Source organism: Microcaecilia unicolor, chromosome 9, assembly GCF_901765095.1.
Source record: "Microcaecilia unicolor chromosome 9, aMicUni1.1, whole genome shotgun sequence".
Classification (NCBI taxonomy): Eukaryota; Metazoa; Chordata; class Amphibia; order Gymnophiona; family Siphonopidae; genus Microcaecilia; species Microcaecilia unicolor.
In genome coordinates, this window is record NC_044039.1 from 124,031,327 (window position 1) to 124,052,047 (window position 20,721).

The following is a 20,721-nucleotide window of genomic DNA, read 5'->3' on the forward strand; positions in this document are numbered from 1 at the left end:
TTGTCATTGTAGTGGTTGGGCTGAAGGACTGTCTCTGACTGGGCTGAGTTGAGAAGGCATATAAAAATAAGAGAAAAATTTGGGGTTGCTGTGAATGTAGCAGTGTAGCTATGAACTGATTTTGATTGAACTGGAAGCCCAAAGGAACAGGCAGAAACTGCTGGGGAAGAAAAAAGTGGTGAAGTCACAGCTTAATTAAACATTTTATCTTTTCCAGTGATGGTTTTCCCTTGTCTCTGAAACTCTGCTAAATAAATAATGTATCAGTTATAGAAATAGAAGTATCAAATGAACATGGGTCTTGAAAATGGTTTCGAGCAGAACTGCAATAAAAATCAGGACACACAGAGAAGAAACTGTGGCTCATTTCTTATGCAGTGTGAACACTTAAGCTTGTCTGCTAAAGATTTGTTTTTCAGCATTTTTAGGCTTAGCAAATGAGTCCTGGTTATTAAGGGCAAGTAAAAATGACCTAGTTTTATCCCAGAGTATTTCTTGCCACTTGGGTCTTATTATGTTTATACTGCCACTCACACCCACATCTTTTAAAGCTTGGGTTAGTTACAACAGAGTTTGGTTCTGGGTTAGTTAGTCTGACTACATGTTCTTTTCACACTGGAAAATTGCTCCACAGTCAAATCTGGATTAATTTCTTATGTCTTCAGTTGACCCCAGAGCTCCCTTTATATTTAATCCATCATTTCTCCAAAATAACTAATTAATTCAATGTTGAATCTTCTTCTTTCAGCGGGATTAGTTATTCCAGTTTGAATGTGGATTTAGCTACAGTATTTCTGCAGAAGTGTGCCAGCCTAAAATTTGCTTATTAAAGTAACTGGTCTTTTAAAATATCTTTCAGGACTTCTTTTGTCTTTCATTGCTGGAGCTGATGAAGGTGACAGGTCAGAGCTACCAGAATGTTCAAAGGTTTCTTCAAACAGTCAGCAAGTCTTGTGTACCCAGAATGCAGACTGTAAGTTTTTGTCTTGCAAATGTAACATAAATTCTGCCACACACAAATAACTGAGCATCTTTATCCAGAGCTGCCTGCTTCTTCAGCTAAAGTCAAATTATGTTTCTTTTCATTTTCAATATATTTTTTTGTATTGGAATGTGTTTTCTGCTCAAAGTTGAATAATAGTCTCTGATTCTGAGTTGTATGATTGGGTAGTAAAACAGGATGTATTCCCCTTAGTAAACTCTATGGGGTTCAGACATAGGGGCCCTTTTACTAATATGCTTTAGGTGCTGACGCGTGCTTAATGCACCTTAAAATGGTGTAGCACAGGACCTGCTCAGCTGTCCTACAGTAACTGCTAAATGTGCTTGCGCTAAAAAATATGTTTGTTAGGAGGAAGAGACTGGGTGATCCTGAGCTGATCAGTTAGTGCAGCTGCGTTATCACCTGGTTAGTGCACGTATAGTGCATGAGCCCTTACCACCTAGGTAAGTGCATATGCAGTAATTTTTCAAAATGGCAACACACTAATGACAACATTAGCGCATTGTCATTAATAATAAAGACACAAAAAAGCCATTTTTACGGCTGTGGTAAAAATGGCCTGAATGCGTGGGACAGGATGCATTAAGTCCACTTTTTACCTTGAAACCCTGACTGCATCCTTCAAACAGAAAAGCTACAACCCCAAAATAATCTCCAAGAATATTGCCTCCTCCCTCAAAACACCCAGGGAAAATCTGCTACAGTACAAAGAGAAAAAAGCCACAGACAGAATTCCCCTTGTAGTGACATGCAACCCAGAGCTGGAGAAACTGAGGAAAATCATAAGAGACCTACAGCCCTTACTCCAGGAGGATGAATTACTGAAAGAGATACTCCCATCCCCACCAGTGCTGGCCTTCCGACAGCCACCAAACTTAAAACACAAGCTGATCAGAAGTAAACTCCCAACACAGACTGAAAAAGAAAAGGGCACGTTTCCCTGTAACACATCCAGCTGCAAGCTTTGCCAAAACATTTCACAAGACCCCACAGTCATTCAGAGGGGAAAAATATTCAGCATAAAGGACTATTTTACATGCTCATCTTCCAATGTGGTATACATCATTCAGTGTAAAAAATGTAACGAAGGATGCTATATTGGAGAAACAGGCCAGATGCTTAAGACAAGATTCAATCTGCACAGACATCACATGAAAATAGCCGGTGCCAGTCAAGCCCCCACCCCTGTGGGCCAACACTTTACAAGACCAGAACACTGCACCAGTGATTTCACAGTAAGAATACTGAAAGATAATTTTAAAACAATACAGGAACGTAAGACCTTTGAAATAAGAATGATTGAATATTTTAACACCCAACAGACAGGACTTAATAAGGATCTGGGTTTTCTAATCCATTATAAACCATAAAGTTGTATTTCTCTGTTTATTTCTCTGATTGTTACCCTCCTCTCACCTACGAACACCCATCCTGTTAGAATATCAATGAAAGATGTCCCCATGCATACCCCCACCCTCCCACTCTGTCAGACTGTCAAAGTAATGCTTTGATGTTTCTCTTATATATACTATCTGCTACCACATTTGCTTATTTCCGATCTGTCGAAGAAGGGCAACCTTCGAAAGCTAATCAAGAAATGTATTAAGTTATGTCCAATAAAAAAGGTATCATCTTATTTTCTTTTCCATGTTTTATTTTGTTTGATTTCTATTGATAACCTTTAAGAGTGGACTAACACGGCTACCACACCTTTCTACTGTAACTTAAAAGGGCCCCTTAACTTCTGTCCTCTTCCCAGATATGCCACATATTTTTATTTCTGCTGATAAGTGCATTACTTTCAGGTTGATAAGGGATTCCAGTCAGGTAAATGAGGGGTTAAATGCAGTGCAGCACAACGCAGTGCATTGAGAAAACAACTTCTGCTTCTGTAGACTAATAAACTGCTGAACTCTTTTAGCAGCTGGCTACCACAGGTTTCACAGTCTCTTCATCAGTATGTTGGCTCTTAGGTTCTCCTGGCTAGACCATGGACTCTCTTTTCTGATGATATTGAGCACTTATTTCTTCTTCTCTCTGAGTTTTTTCTGCCAGCTGTCTTTTTGTTTCTCTCTTTTTTTTTTTTTTTTTTTATTTGCTTTCAGCTAGCTTCCTGGACCAGATTCCTCTAAAACAGGACATGATAAATACTGGGTGCCAGGTTGCCATGGCACCTAGAAATTATACCACGACACCTAGGATTTTATGCTGTCCATTGTTTGGTATCCTGAATTGGCTGCCAAAACAGGAGCCCTCAGGCAGTTTGCAAGGTGTGTTTCTCTGTAGGTTTGAACTGAATGGTACAGGAACTTCCATTGCTGGTGTAAAGGTCTCAAGTCTGATTAGTTTCTTTGACTGGGTGATCTAAGAGCTGAATCAGGGAGTGTGCTAGATGTGGTGTACATGGACTTTAGCAAGGCCTTTGACACTGTTCAGCATAGGCAACTAATAAATAAACTGATTGGTCTTGTATGGACTGAAAGTGACTGACTGGGTTAGAAACTGGTTGAGAAAATGGGCATTACAGTGGTGTGCTATAAGGATACTTGTCATTTTTATTGAACTACTTGATGTGCACAGTGTTGTATAGTAGTGATAAGTATTTAGGTGCAGTATAACCCTGCTCTGAAGATCTTTCAGTCTAAGTGAACACCTGAGGCGATGGAAGATAGTGATGTGTACAAGGTCTCAGATAGTAGCGGAAGGATGAGTTGAACTCTTAACTTTCCTGATTCTAACCACTAGACTACATCCTCTTACCATCCAGTTCTTTTCAGTATTTTCTGTAAGTGATGTTATAGAAGGTCTTTTGGGAAAGGTTTGCTGTTTTGTAGATAATACAAAAATCAGTAGCAGGATAGACAGGAAGGTGTGGAAACCATGAACAGAGATGTAGTGGGACATCATTCACATAGATGGCAGCTTAAGCCACAAGCTCCGGGACTTTCTGGGGACAAGAGATGTAAATTGCACTCCTAATCAATACATTTAAGGTGTGTACGGTGCTGCAGGACTTCACTGTATTTGGATGTTTGCCTGTTGGTGTCCAACAGCGGAGAAATTATCTGCAATTCCACCCTCGAGAGCAGGCACACACCCGGCTGGCAAGATGATGGCGAATGGAGCCTCGTAGGCAAGTCCTACAGAGCTGACGTCCCTTTTCAACAAAATGCGGCAGTGGTTTCGAGAGATAAAGTTGGACCTCACGTCTGTGCGATCCGAGTTTCAAGAAATTTTAGAGGAGTTGAAAAAGTCTACCAGTTTCGGATACCCTAAAAATTCTCGGAGTCACCATTGACCGACACCTAACACTTGAATCATGCGAAAAACATAACTAAAAAGATGTTTCATTCAATGTGGAAACTAAAAAGAGTTGGACCATTTTTTCCAAGGAATGTCTTCCGCAACCTGGTACAATCATTGGTACTCAGTCATCTGGACTATTGTAACTCACTCTACGCCGGCTGCAAAGAGCAAATACTTAAAAAAACTCCAGACAGCCCAGAACACGGCAGCCAGACTAATATTCGGCAAATCAAAATACGAAAGCGCAAAACCCCTACGAGAAAAACTACACTGGCTCCCACTCAAAGAACGCATCAAGTTCAAACTTTGTACCTTAGTCCATAAAATCATCCATGGTGACGCCCCAGCCTACATGTTAGACCTAATAGAACTTCCACCCAGAAACTCAAAAAAATCTTCTCGCACTTTCCTCAATCTTCATCCTTCCAAGAAATGTTCTATACTATCTTTTGCTTTAACACTATCATGTATTTCACCACCATGTAACCCAAAACCCTCTGTAAAACCAAATGTATATTCTCTTCTATGGAAGTTAGGCACCATGTCGTATAGAATAGTGCACATCCAGATGTGCATGCCAATTTTAATGAGTGCCAGTGGTTGTTAGCATCCAATATATTTGTGTGTGCAACATTGGGTGCCATATATAGAATCTGGGGGAACACATCCTCTGCTTTTCCCTCCTAATTGGCCTCCTTGTAGACCTTTCAACCTCTAGTGGGGCTTTTCAGTGCTTCCTAGCTTTTCTTTCAATCATGTTGGTCTTCTCCTTTGTCCACACTTCCTGTTCCTTGGAAAGGGATAGCTTCCGATTGCATGTACTGAAAGGTTTGGGTTTTTTTTTTCCTAAACTTACATCAAGATCACACATTTGATGAATTTATTTTACAAGGACTTGTATTACAGTTTGAATATAGTTACTAATATTTGTTTAAAATGCAGTTTCAGTTGGAAGACTTAACAGGCTTCAGTGACATCTCATTAAATCTTGCTACTGGAAACCTTTTTTATTAATGTAACTTGGAGGTGGCCATTTAGTTTACTAGCAAAGCCACTTATGATATGCATTGGGGGGTGATTTCACCAAAGTTCACAGTCAAGAAATTGTTTTTGTTTTGCATGGAAGCGCTGAATTTTTATTACAATTTTTTTTTTAAAGCAAACATACTGTTCTCTAAGGAGATTAGCATTTGGCCACAGAGCAGCCAGAATTTACTAGGAACCTTTACCTGGTTTTCTTTATATAGCTATTGAGCCACACCTAACCAGCCAAATGCACATTTAAAAAGAAACAAAACGTGCATATTAATAATTTGAGTGGCAATACTGGTTCCATTCCATGTATCACTTTTATTTCAGCTCCTCCCATAATACAGAAAAGGGAAGTTACCGCATGCTGTGCTCATCATAGTAGTTGGAAAGTGGGGAGAATCAGGCGATACAGTATGAGATATGGGCAGGTGCTATGTGCAGTGTCTTGTGCTTCTTGTTTCCTAATCTGTTTCCCTTCCATTTGTTTGGTATTAGTGAGGTTCAAAATCTGTCGGTTTCTGTCAAATGTATTATCGCTTGTGTCATGCTTTTCAATTGAGGACTGACAGTTCATAAGAATGGTGAAAATTGAGCATGGCAGGGGGACATGTGATTCAGCATGCATGGGCATGGTAGGAGCATGAGAATTGAGTATGCTGAGGAGGATGAGGGGCAAGAGAAGCATGAGTGAGGACAGATCATGGCTGCAAGGAAGGGCAGTGGAATGCCATCATCTGGAGAGGGAGGGGAAGAGTCCAGTGAGAACATAGTATGGCATTAAAGTAACCCCCTTCTCTCCAAAAAATGTTACCATAGTTGGTATTGTTGAAATTCAGTACTTTGAAGTTTATGGCTGTTGTGGACAAGATGCTGGGCTCGATGGACCCTTGGTCTTTTCCCAGTATGGCATTACTTATGTACTTATACCATCTCATGATCACTGATGCCGAGGTGGGCAGTTAACCTGTACATTAGAAGCAGTGCCTCATTCATAAATATCGGGCCCGATATTTCTCCTTCCTTATTGGTTCTGTCACCATTTGTCTGACAAAAACCCTTGAAGGGAGTTCAAGATCTCTCTACATCAAATTGAGGGGTTCTTTTATTAAGGTGCGCTGAAAAATGGCCTGCGGTAGTGTAGACGGGTGTTTTGGGTGCGCGCAGAATTATTTTTCAGCACAGCTACAAAAATGCCTTTTTTTTTTGCCAAAAAGGGACGTGCGTGAAAAACAAAATTGCTGCGCGTCCATTTTGGGTCTGAGACTTTACCGCCAGCCATAGACCTGGTGGTAATGACCTGCACGCATCAGATGCCGCTTGGCGAGCATCCGCTACATGCGCCAGACAAAAAATATTTTTCAGACGCATGTATCGGACGCACGCCAAGAATGAAATTACTGCAAGAACCACGCGGTAGTCGGGTGGTGATTCCAATTTGGTGGATGTTGGGCGTGCGTAGGCAATTATGCGGCTTGGTAAAAGGGGCCCTGAGTGTGCTGATAGAAAATTCCAGTCTGCATTCAGGTTAACATCCCTCACAGCAGGATGAAGTGAGAATTGTTTGAATTTCTTGTATTTTATTTGCATTTGACACTGGAAAGGATTGTTTTATGAGATTGAGCAATAAAAGGGCTGAGGATTAAATGATAATTATCCGAGGTTAGTTTTGAAATTGGATGTCCGCTAAGATGGGAGAAGTGTACTCCAAGATTAGGTGCATTTGCAGTAATGCTGCATGTATAGTGTGCACTACTTTATCGATATACATTTATGCACCCAGTCTAGTATTATTGAGTATGTATGTGTAACATATACATTTGGGCTGTACATGTCAGGTTATACCTGTTTTTGACATGTCCGAGCCCAAATATATATGGTAGACATATAGGCGCTCAGTATCTGTGCCTATACATCTAAAGTAGGGACACAGTGGGTCCCTGCCTCTGGAAACCCTCCTTCCACACCCATTTTTCTGCACATAGAAAATTAAGCTTATACCGAAGTTTGCACCTGTTTTTTTTTTAATGTTCAGCTCTAATGAAAATGAAACCGAAGAAGCACTAGATATCTGGCACAGCACTGAATATCTAGGAGGCAGTTCTATAAAGTGGCACCTAAATTTCTAGGATAAACAGCATAAAATGTATTGTACTGTTTTGGGATCTTACCAGGTACTTGTGACCTGATTGGCCACTGTTGGAAACAGGATACTGGGCTTGATGGACCTTCCGTCTGTCCCAGTGTGACAATGCTTATGTTCTTATAATGTAGGTACAACAAAGGGGTGTGCTTAGTGCCAATTCTATAATGGCGATAAGGCACACCCAACCTGTTACTGAATAGTAGTGCAAAGTTGCTTTGCTGTGCCGAAACTTAGGCACAGCAGTCTACATCAGGTCAACGTTAGGCATAAATTGGCACACCTTGCGGTTTGTGTATCTGATACTATTCTGTAAGGTATGCATGTTCTACGTAGAATCCTAGCCTGATGGTTAGTGCAGCAGGCTTCGATCCTGGCAACTTCGATTCCCATTGCAGCTCCTTGTGACCTTGGGAAAGTCACTTAACCTTCCATTACCCCAGGTACAAAAAACTTAGATTGTGAGCCCTCTAGGGATAGAGAAAGCACCTGCATATAATGTGTAAAGCGCTGTGTATGTCTAGTAGCACTATAGAAATGATTAATAGTAGTAGAATCCCCATGACACATCCACATGCCACCTGCCGGTACAGCCCAGCCCATTTGCTTTTATGCACCATGTGACTAGCATGCCAGTTTTATAGAATAGCACCTTGCAAATATGCATGCAATTGCCACTTAAGGGCCCCACTCTCGTGTGGATGTACTTGTATTTTATAAACCTTGACACACAATTATTGGCACCTACCTTTAGGCACTATTTATAGAATTACCCTTATAGCATCCAGGCATAAAATAGTTACACTGACCAAAGCAACTGCTAACATACAGAAGATTGACAGCAGCATCAGAAAGACATCAAAATTTCAGAACCGTTAACTATATAGTAAATAACTTGATGCAAAAATGACATTTATTGGCATGAATTTAATTGTTATGTTTTACTATCTCCTTGCTGAAATATTAGCATGTACTGCTTTGTCTATGGGAATCATTGACTGAAACGCATAGTTATGTATGATAATGAGTTTCAGTTAATGGTTCCCATAGACACAGCAGTATTTTGTTTTTTTCTTCTTTTGAACTAATGGTCAACAAGCACTGTAACTGCAGTTCTCAGCACGTCTATAACTGTAATCATGCAAATGTTGGGTTATATTAAAGTATTATACAAAGAGATGCAGAAAAAGTGAAATATATTATAGCTCCTTTTTTTTTAAATTTAAGGCTTATGACATGAGGAAAAGACAACTGAATGATCCTGCTTTGGCCTTCTTACCCACAAACCTTGATAGTCTGGACAAAGTTCTTCATGGCGGCGTGGCCTGTGGAACACTCACAGAGGTATTGTAGAAACTGGATACCATCCCTATCTGAGGGGTCCTTGTACAAAGGCATGCTATCGTTTTTAGCGCGTGCTAAAAATAAGCACGCTCTAAATGTTAGAGATGCCCATATATTTCTGTGCGCGCACTGAAACTTCCAGCGTGCCTCTATAAAAGACCCCCCTGAATTTGTGTTGTTTGACAGCTTGAAATGTTAACAAATATTCAAGGAAATTACTGAATCAGTTTTAAAAAAGCAGATCAATGCCGGTTGGTGGAGATTGTTGAATAAGGCAAATAGAAACACGACTTTTTCTGGCTAATGTTCCACTTAAGCACAAGTGCAAAATCTATTAATAGAAATCCACAAAGTGAAAAATACTTTAAAAAAATGATCAAAAGGAAGGAAAAAGCCTCAAAGAGCTCGGATCTAAGCAGATTGACAGAGCTACGTAGATCAAAATGATCTCTCACTCTTTCATCATCGGCTAAAAAACCTTCCAATTTTTGATATCTAAAGTGCAAAACTTGATTAAATTCTAAAGTTCATAATCTTTGAGGCTTTTTCCTTCCTTTTGATAATTTTTTGAAGTATTTTTCACTTTGTGGATTTCTGTTAATAGATTTTGCACTTGTGCTTTTGATAATTCACACCCATTGAGTAACGTTATGATGTTCCACTTAAGCCAGAATAAGTGCATATCAGTTGCTTCATTTTGGGTTGCTAGTGTCATATAAAGTTAGTTTAAGATGTTGTTTATGGCTTATAAGACATTTTACAAGGATTCCTCTAGCCGTCTACTATGCTTATATCATATAGGCCACTGTGCTTGCTTGTTCACAGCAAAAAAAAAAAAAAAAACCCTCTGTTATTCTACCGATGGTTTCTCCTTGGCTTGACATTACAAGATGATCAGAGTTTTTTTGAATATGGAATTCACTTCCAAATTATTTGAAGCTTGAAACATCATATAGGAATTTAAATTCAATTCAATTAATTTCTTGTATACCACTAATATCCGCTTTCCAGGGTTCATTGCAATTTACATTCTAGGTGAGACAAAAGCAGATAGTGTAAGGTATGAGAAACATTAGAGACCATTGGTGTAATGCATGAGACTAAAAACATTAAAGGAAAGGATAATGGATGATACTAGGAAGTAGAAGTCATGATGGATTATTATGAAGCAGTCTTTGGGAAGAGAGAGGTTTTTAAAGCAGGTTTGAAAGCGTAATAATACAGAAAGACATTGGCAGGATAGTGGGATTGGGATGGCTGAGGCAGTGCTGCCTCAGGTTGGCAATTTATTCATTCTGTCCTGTCAGTACCTTTCCTATTACAGTTTATCTGATTACCTTATTTTGTTAGCTCTGTTTTGGTAGGACTGTGTATCCCTTATTTTGTTGTAAATAGGTCTGCTCTGGGTTTGAAGGATGGAATAGCAAATACCAAAAAAAAAATTTAAATTAAAAAATATAAATAAGGTTCTAGCCTACAGAAGCTAGTCAAAAAGATGTTAATGATTCCAAAAAAATGTACTGTTAGTCCCAGGGGCAACAGAACACCTTTTTGTTTGGGGGGGGGGGGGGGCTCAAGCTCTGTCCCTAACACTGTTCCACTACTCCTCCATTTTCACCTTGCCCTTGCTTTTCCCACCCCCAGCCAAGGATAGCAGAGTGGTGGCAGTGGAAGCATAACCTCTCAGAGATGCCAAGGGTGGCCCATCCCAATCTGTGAGATTTAGCACCACAATGAGTGAGGTTTTTCTTGTAGGCCTCAGCCATATCTAACACTGTCTCTTGTACATTCCTTTGATTGGTCATTTTGTTTTTCTAATTGTGTTGGTCCCTCTCTCTGATTTCTTCTTTACACTGTTTTTTCCTTAATTCTCAAGCCAGGGTCTCCATTAAACAAAGAGGTCCCAACAGCTAATGAAATTTCCCTTTGAGCCACTTGGCATCTGTCACCTGAAGTACCTAACCTGGAAAATCTTATTTTTGGTGGCAGTCACTTTAGCACATAGGGTCAGTGAGCTCTAGGCCTTAGTAGTAAATCCACCTTATACAAAATTTTACATCAACAAAATGGTTTTCTGCACACATCTTTTATTCTCAAAGCAGTGTTGGAATTCCATCTTAACCATTCATTTGTTCTGCCAATATTTTTCCCAAGACCTTGTGCCATTCCTGGTGAAGGCATACTGCACATTTTGGACTGTAAGAGAGCCGTGGCCATCTGTCTGGAGCGGACTAAAGCCCATAGATGGTCCACTCAGTATTTTGTTTCATTTGATCTCATCAGGATGGGGGCTGCCATCAGTAAACGCTGTCTAATTGGCTCACAGACTGCAATTCCTTTGCTTATGCCCAGGCTGGTTTGACCTTGGAGGGTCATGTCATGGCTCATAATGTCAGAACCATGGCTGTGTCGGTAGTCCACTTGAGGTCAGCCTCCATAGAGGAAATTTGCAGAGCTTCAAGGTGGGCTTCTGTCAACACATTCACCTCTTGACTACTGTCTTGAACAAGATTCCTGATGCAATAGCCAGTTTAACCAGACAGTCATTCGGAATCCAACACCCACCCAGCCGATTTGTTTCTGTTCTAGGCTGTTACGAAAAAAAGTTAACGTTATCTGTTTATTGTTGGGCCTTGCATGTTGCAGGTGTCTTTTTTCCCCCCTTTTTATTTAGCACAGCCTGGTAGGTAGGGATTCCCATCAGTGTGGAAATATCATCATGCTTTGTCCTTGGAGAAAACGAAGCTACTCATCTGTAGCAGGTGTTCTCCGAGGACAGCAAGGTGAATATTCATATTGTCATGCCCACCTCCCCTTAGAGTTGCATTCTATCAGCTATTATATTGGACTTAGTTGGTCCTCTTTGACAGTGACGAGCACAAAGATGGCCATATGCGTGATGAGTTTCTTCTAAAGGCTTCTAGAAGAACACTGGGCACCGTGTACTGTGCTGGTCTCTGTTTGTTGATGTCACCCATTAGTGAGGATATTTATCTCCTTAGAGAACACCTGCTACAGGTGAGTAACTATGTTTTCTGAACATTGTTTCTGCCTAAAACTAGGTAGCTCTTTATAGAATTACCCGGATAGTACTGTGAATAAGCACTTCTTTACTAATGGTAAATTTTGATCCATCTGACTCATTTCAGTATGCACTTCAAAAAAAAATTCTGGATCTGTTTTTTTGCATCCATTTTAGTTAAGTAGCCTCTCCAATGTCAGTTCAATAGTCATTTTGACAAGAACGGTTAGAGTGTTTGTAACTGAGCTGCACTGGAAGCTGGCCTGTCTCACATAATCCTCTTTCTGAAAATGCAAAATCAGAATCTTATTTTTCATGAGAATCTTTAAACTCTGATATCCAACAGGTGTAGAATAGATGTTTAGATCTCCACTTTGCTAGACAAGATAGTTTAAACCCAAAATAGGGCTGTGAGTTTTTCTTTCCATCCTTGACTCTGCCACACATGTACTTTGTATGAGCCCACAGTAGAAGTGTGGTGTCGAATTAATAGTTAATGTTCAAAGTTAGTACCCTCTCACAGGCACTGATGCAAAATTTTATTGCTACTCAGCAAGCTCTTTTATTAGTTTTGTTTAGCATTTGCTCACAGGTTTTTTAAAGAACTTAAGAATTGCCATCCTGGGTAAGACCAAGGGCCCTGTTTACTAAGGTTCGTTAGCATTTTTAACACACCTACAATTTTTTGACAAGTATGTTAAAATGGACAAGGCTGAGACTCTGAAAAACAGTGCCCATTGCTGTAGATGCCACAATTGAATAATTTGAGATGTCCTTGTTTACAAGGATTCCAGAAATGGAAAAGATGTTGAATACATGAATGATTTTTTTTATTGAACGTGTATTCAAAATGTTTAAGCAAAAAGGCGGCCATTCAAATGTGCAACCTACAGTTCTATAAATGTCTCCAAATAAAATGGTGTCTCCTACTGATAATATTTTATTCCTCATAGGGAATTGCTATAAACCTGCTTGTGTGCATTGAGACCAATCCCTGATTTACAAATGAGACAGCTAATGAAGCCTACAATTGTGGAGTTAGCCTTTCTTTTTTTTTTTTCCCGTTCAGATTCCCATTTTCATGGTTCCCCAAGGATTGTACTGCCAAGTGACACAGCTTCTTCAATCTGACCTTGACAAGAGTGTGCTCTTTCATGTAGGCTTTACTCACTTCTCAATTGTTTGTAGATTTGGTAATGCTGGTGTCCTTTTATTCTTATACCATGGTTTGTTCATTGTAGCAGAACCGTCACCACCATTCCTTTCATACTTGAAATTTGAAACCTTTCAAGGGCTTCTCTGAATGAGACAGATTTTTGAGGGGCATGTTCCATGCCGTCATGAACCATTTTATAAGATGTACCACCCAAGGCTGGATTAAGACATAGGTGAGCTAGGCCTATCGGATGTGCCCAGGAGTCAAGAGGCAAGGGTTGTCTGGATTTTTTTCAGGCCTGTATAGATTTTTACATTAATGTCCAAAAGCCAGAAAGATGGCAAAATGGTCAGACCTTTTTGTAGCTGTTTAGTTTTTCCTGTTGTGTGTTTGAACCTGTCGTGCCTGCACCTAGTGCCAGTAAAAGCACTGGCAAGTCACTCAACTTCCCCTGAGATGTTAGCAGTTCTTACAACCAATGTCATACAGAAAGGGGCCAGGACAGACATCAGAGACTATGGGAAGGCAATGGGGACAGGAACACTGGAAAGCAGCTCTTGTCAAAATAAATGAGGAGATGGGTCTGGGGGAAGTTCCTGTGAGAGGGGTGAGAAGTGTGTGTGCATGCATGTATGTATGTATGTATGTATTGGAGGGAGGGAATTGCTTCAGACTGAGGAAGAGCACTGGCACCAACTGCAAGAACTTTACATGACGATAAAGAGTTGTATTAGGGGAGGCACTCGGTGAGTGAACACATGAAGAGCAGACATCAGCACAATACCAGAATTTATGTATCTCAAGAGCAAGGAAGTGCATGCATGTACCGCCCCCCCCCCCCCCCATTTATGTATCTCTTTGGGTGGGTAAAGTGTCATAGAATTTCCTTATGAAGATGCGAGCTGGAATGCAGAAATATACTGGTACAAATATATCTGTGTGTAGGCAAGTGAGGTTTTAAGCTTAGGGAACTGACCCAGGTATTTATTCTGGGCAAATTTGTTTGAAAAGTGGCCTGTTACTATTGCTAACCCAGATTATATCCTTTCAGAGCCACTAGAGAAAGCTAAATACTATTTTCTGTTATTTCTTCCATATGTATTTAGACCTCAAGTACATCACCTGTAAATGTCAGTCTTTGAAACCCTTGGCAACTCTAATTTGTGGGAGGGCAAAAATGAGTTGCCTATCTTCCTTAGTGTCAGCCCAATGCTTTGATTATTAGACCACTCCATTTTGAAGCATGTACTTGCATAATCTGCATGCTCATTCACAACCTACTGCTGCTTCACAGCTAGGCCCTGCAGTTTTCCCACACACCACTTCTGAGGCGGTGACATGGGCGTAGATTGGGGGGGTGAGGGGGGGCATTGCCCCCCCAAACAATGACGACAACTTAATGTTCTTGCCCGTAGTGGCGAACTAGCGGGCGGGGCGCCACTCCAGTAGTAAAAGCAGCAAGCAGCCAGGCTTGAGTCCGTCCTTTGCTTCCTGCCCTCTCAGCGTCCCGCCCACCCGAAAGGAAATGACATCAGAAGAAGGCGGGACGCAGAGAGGGCAGGAAGCGAAGGATGGAGTCAAGCCTGCTTTTACGCCCGCCCGTCCGCCGCTGCAACTTCGGGAGTGGAGTGGAAGTGAGCCAGCCTATCTAGTCCACTGTAAGGAAGGAAGCCATTTGGTAAATCTGTTTCCACTCCCCCGCGCAGGGGTCACCGTTCACTCAAAACACAGCAAGCAAACCTGTGAGCTGCTGCATCCATGTTCTTGTTTTTTATTGAGAGAGAGAGGGGAGATGCTATTAGATTGTCTATTAGATTGTAAGCTCTTTGAGCAGGGACTGTCTTTCTTCTATGTTTGTGCAGCGCTGCGTATGCCTTGTAGCGCTATAGAAATGCTAAATAGTAGTAGTAGTAGTAGTAGATGCTGCGAAGGGGGAGAGAGAGGGGGGGAGGGAGACGTTGGATAGAATGGGGAAGGGGATGGAAAGAAACAGGATGGGCAGGAGAGAGAGGAGAATTGCTGGACAACAGGGATTGAAGGAGGGGACAGGGGAGAAAGGAAATTTGCTGGAGATGGATGGAGGAGAAGGCAGGGGAGAATGGAGAGTTGCTGGACATGGAGCGGAGGGGCAGGGGAAGGAGGAGAACTGCTGGACATGGATGGATGGATGGAGGTGAAAGGGGAGAGAGGAAATTTGCTGGATATGGATGGATGGAGGAGAGGGCAGGGGAGAATGGAGAGTTGCTGGACGGATGGATGGAGGGAGGGAGGGAGGGGAGAGAAGTCAGGGAGGAGATGCACATGGATGGAAGGGAGGGAAGTGAGGAAAAATGCTGGTCATGGATGGAGGGGAGGGCAGGGAAGAGAGGAGATGTTGGACAAGGATGGAGGGAAGGAAAGACAAAGGAAGGAGATGCACATGGATGAAGGGGAAGGGAGAGAGGAGAAATGCTGTACATGGATGGAGGGGAGGGAAGACAGAAGAAGTAGATGCACATGGATGGAGGGGAGTGAGGAGAAATGCTGGATATGGATGGAGGGGAAACTGCTGAGTTTAAGGGCTGGTTTGGAACACGTTGAGGGCAGATACTGAAACTTGAGGAAGGATAGGGACAGGGCTACAGATGGTAGACAGGACGCATAAGGACACAGGAGGATGGTGGACATGGTGAGAGAAAAAATATCAAATGGAAAGAAGACACTGCATAAAACAGAAGACACCGGGACCAAAGCGAATAGAAAAACTAAATGCTCAGACAACAAAGGTAGAAAAAAGTATTTTTTTCAAAATGTATTAATTGGAATATGTCAGCTTTTGGAAATGTGCATCTGTGATATTTTGCATGTAAGTTTCAATTTTTCTGCTATTGCTGCATGCTGAGTCTGACTTCTTGAGTTAACTTTCCAGTTTAGTATTTTGCCTTCATATTTTTTGATTTCTAGTTCCTTGTGTCATGTCTGTTGTGTCATGTGTTTTTCATGTGAGATCAAGGTGCAGTATTCTGCTAGCGTGTAGTATTTGCAGCCCTTTTAGTTTTGCTTTTTTTCACGAGGTAGTGTATTGGTGTTTTAGAGCCTGGTGTAATTACAGTTCTGCCTTTTCACGCATAAGGTTGTAGCTCGTCGTGTCGTTGGAGTTAGTGCTGTTATGGTTTAGTAAGGATATCAGTGTGTTTTTGCACAAGTTTGTGTATAGCGTTTTGCAGTGGAGAGATTGTGTGTTGGCCTTACTGAGGTGGCACCAAAACATCAGAAAGGGTGTAGAGCCTAAATCATGACACACACTACCTCTTGAGGGATCTACATATAGAGCCTATACATTTCTAAGGTCAACAGTGGCATGGTATGGGAAAGGGGGTGGGGAAATATTACTGGAGAGGAAGAGGGAGTGCTGGGTGAGGAAGGAAGGAAGGAAGGAAGGGAGAACGAGCTGGCTTGATATCTCATACATATTCATTATGGTTATTCCCCCCAAAAAAGCCAGCTCTTTTTCCCTTCCTTCCTTCCTCCATATTAACATATTCATTTGAATATATATATATATATATATATATATATATATGCAAATGAATATGCTAATATGCTCTGCCCCATCCTTTGCCCCCCCCAATGAAACAGTCAAACTACACCCATGGGCGGTGAAGTTTGGGGAAAAGGACATGAATGAAGATCTGGGGAGGGGGGGAGTGGGGTAGGGGAAAGGAGGACGGCAAGCAGGCAGCCAAAAAGGGAATATGATTTGGGGGAGGGGTATGGTGATAAAGTAAATGGAGGGCCATGGCAGTGGTTCACAAATGTTTGTGTGGCTAGGGCCCAATATAGTGTTAATCCAGTTCTAGATTTTAAATGGCTCACTGTGTCAGTATAATGAACTGAAACTCCTCTACTCCAAGAGCAAACAGGCCAGTTGTATTGTCATATCTGGGTGACATCATCTGATGGAGCTCAGTGTGAACACTGACTAGCGAGATGAATGTAGAAAGTTTTAGCAGCGTCCCACCACGCATGCACTGGTGCCTTCCCACCAAACATCGGGTTCCTCTTTCTTTGTTTTTTTTGCAGAGCAGGGAGGACTCTTCATCATGTTCTCCTGTGTGTGTTTTTTCTCTACATTAACAATGCCTTTCCATGTGGATATTTTTGTCCAATTATTTTATCCTTCCTCTCATTTTATACTGTTGCCTTTTAATTTTTGTAGTGTTTTCTGCTCTTTGAGTTTCTTTTCTTTTTTTTGTGAGTTGCTAGGCCTGTTTAAGCTGGAGCACCAACTTCAATTTGAACGCTGTCGCTTTTTATGGTTCACAATTAAGGAGTTTAATTTGGTTGCGATTCTTTTCTCGATGTCCAAGAAGACTCCTAGTGGCTTCAACAGGGGCGCCCAATGTAATCAGGTAATTTCTGTGACGGACCCATGCTCGATCTGCATCGTGTGCCTTGGAGATGTTGGCGGATATACCTTGCTAGGAGATAATCTTTTTGGGTACAAGGTGGAGGAGGTCATTGACCTCATAAAGAAGCATACTGATACCATCTAGTGCTTGTCTTGACTACAGCCTCTTCCCAACTACTCTCAAAGGCATAGGTTTCTGCCACCACCTTTTTCTTCCCAGAACCCCAGGCCCAGTGTTATTGGCCTCTCCAGCCCAGTCCTCAGAAGTCCCAGTTGGCTCCCCAGTCGATGGAAGAGACGAGCTTTTGACTGGCTCTAGAAGAGCATAGCCGCACTCCAGTTAACTGCCTCGGATGGCCTACCGGTAGGAGAGAGGTTGAATTTTTTCCAACGCAGATGGCTTTTGTAACCTATGACTGATAAGTTTTTCAAATAGTCCATTTTGGTTACGCCACACATTGGCATCAAAGACCATCAAATTGCCCACCAAGAGCATCGTTCATCAGCTCTCAGCACAAGCAGGTACTTGCAGAGGAAATCTCTGCCCTTCTACAAGCCAGTGCGGTTGAACCCATGCCACTAGGGGAAGAAGGAAAGGGATTCTATTTCAGGTACTTCCTTGTGCCCAAGAAAATGGGAGGATTTCATCCCATCCTAGATCTAAAGGCCCTGAACAAATTCCTGCTCAAAGAAAAGTTCAGGATGATTTCCTTTGGCACCCTTCTTCTCATGATTCAGGAAAAAGATTGGCTATGCAATCCGGACTTATGCCACCTATACCCACATTTCGATACTTCGATACTTCCCAGTCACAGGAAGTATCTCAGATTCTGAATAAGGAAACACCACTACCAGTATTGTGTTCTGCCATTTGGCCTCAAATCAGCTCCCAGGGTATTCACCAAGTATCTAGTGGTAGTTGTAACATAACCGGGGTTATGTGTGTTTCCCTATCTGGATGATTGACTGGTCAAGAGCACATTGCAGGATGGAGTAACAGAGTCAATGCTTCTATTTGGGTATTGGAATTACTAGGGTTCATGATAAAGAACCCCAAGTCTCATGTTCTCCTGATTGAGTGATTGGAGTACATAGGAGCCCTGCTCGATACATTGCAGGCTTGGGCTTTTCTTTCACAAGCAAGAGCAGAGACCTATCTTTCAGATGTAATCCAGGTTCCTTCAGAGTTGACTCATGTCCTTCTCTAGTGGACAGTTTGGATGAATTTGACTGTAGGATTACCATTCCAAATTCCACAGCCTCAGAATGTGTTACCAATGGATGCATCCAACTTGGGATGGAGAGCTCATGTGAATGGGCTTCACACCCAGGGTTTACTCAGGAAATGACTTACCATATTTACTTCCTTGAGCTCAGGGCCATGTGAAACACACTATCAACTACACAACCAAATTATTCTCATTCAAATGGACAACCAGATTGTAATGTTCTATTTATTTATTTATTTTCTGCCCTTGATATTTGAATAAGCAGGGGGGAGGGGGGTACGGGATCTTAGCCCTTGTGTCAGGAAGCAGTGGGCCTTCCTTCACGAAACGGTCCTCCAAGCCACCTATCTTGCAGGAAAGGACAACTGCCTGGTGGACAGACTGAGCAGGGTTTTGCAACCCTACGAGTGGTCTCTCAGCATGGGCGTAGCCCGAAAGATCTTCTGAGAGTGGGGCACTCCCTCGGTGGATCTTTCTGCTACTCATTTCAACAACAGTTCTGTTCCTGGCTCAGATCACATGGCAGACAAGCATTGGACTCCTTTCTCTTACATTAGGGGAGGGTCTTCTGTATGCGTATCCTCCTGTGCCTCTCATAGAGAAGACTTTGCTGAAACGCAAGATTAGGGAGCTGTAATCCTAATCATCCTTCATTGATCAAGATAGGTCTGGTTTTCTCTTCTTTGGGAGATTGGATTGTTTTCCGAAATGTCATCACGCAGAATGAGGGATCCCTTCTGCATCCTGTGGATAATTTGCTCTCATGGCTTGGATGTTGAGAGCATAGAATTCAAATCCTTAGATTTTCAGGAGGATATCTCTCGCATCTTGCAGGCTTCTAGGCTGGCTCTCCACTAAGAGGTGTTACTCATTTAAATGGAAGAGGTTTGCAATATGGTATGAGGGCAAAACCTTAGATCCCCTCACTTGTCCTACACAAAAACTTCTTGAACACCACCTGTACTTATCCGAGTCTGGTTTGAAAACCAACTCTGAAAGAGTTCATCTCAGTGCAATTAGTGGATATCACTGTGTAGGGGGCAAGCCCAACTCTGTACAGCCTGTAGTTGTTTGCGTCATGGGAGGTTTGATATTGACAAAGTCCCTGTCAGGCCTCCAATTTTGTCATGGGATCTCAGTGTTGTCTGCACCCAGCTGATCTGAATTATTTGACCTGAAAAGTTGTGTGAGCTTCAGGCCCTAAAAGCTGATCTACATTACACAATGTTTCATCACAACAGAGTAGTTCTACACACATGCCCTAAGTTCCTTTCTAATGTAGTGTCAGAGCTCCAACTTAATCAGTCAGTTTGTTCCTCCATCATTTTTTCCAAAACCACATACCCATCCTGGTGAAATTGTACCGCATACCTTAGATGGCAAGCGAGCCTTAGCCTTCTATCTTGAGCGGACTAAAGTCCATAGACAATCCACCCAGCTTTTTGTTTCTTTTAACCCAAGCTGAATAGGGGGAGGGGTAGCCATTGGCAAATGCACGACTTCTAATTGGTTAGCAAATTGCATCTCTTTCACTTATGCCCACTTGAAGTCAGCCTCCATAGAGGGAATGTGCAAAGCTGTGACGTGGTTTTCTGTCCACACATTCACATCTCACTACTGCCTTGAGCAGGATACCCGACATGACAGCAGGTTCGATCAGACATTCCTGCAGAATTTGTTCGGTGTCTAGAATTAGTGAATGACACGGAGCTGGGGAAGGGACAGATCCCACGGGGACAGGGTGGGAATGGGGAGAGAGCCTGTGAGGACAAACTTTGGCCCCGTGTCACTTTCTTCTTTGAAACCCGTTAATGAACTGGACAGTTATTTATGTTTGATGTAGATGACAATATTTTTTATTTTTTGGAAAAACAAGCAAATATTCTGGCCACAGCTAGCAAAATTTGCATGGGGGATCCTGTACATCCTGCTACCAGCACATCTTCTAAGAAGACATATTCTATTGCAGGAGGGACTGTGGAAGACAGGAGAGCTAGACTGACTCCTGAGATTGTTGATGACTTCTTATTCATCCACAGATTAAAAAATCATAACAGTGCTTCATAGGGCTTATTTCTCCCCTCTAGGGCATACAGAAT

At 41.9% G+C, this 20,721-nt stretch overlaps 1 protein-coding gene across 1 annotated transcript in view; it reads left to right on the top strand.

Moving 5' to 3' along the window:
* RAD51B (RAD51 paralog B) overlaps positions 1-20,721 on the top strand; it is a 1,398,038-nt gene that overhangs the window by 18,301 nt on the left and 1,359,016 nt on the right. The window contains exons 3-4 of the mRNA XM_030213870.1: positions 860-973; positions 8,709-8,825. Coding sequence (XP_030069730.1) covers positions 860-973; positions 8,709-8,825 — 231 coding nt within the window. The remainder of the gene's footprint in view (positions 1-859; positions 974-8,708; positions 8,826-20,721) is intronic.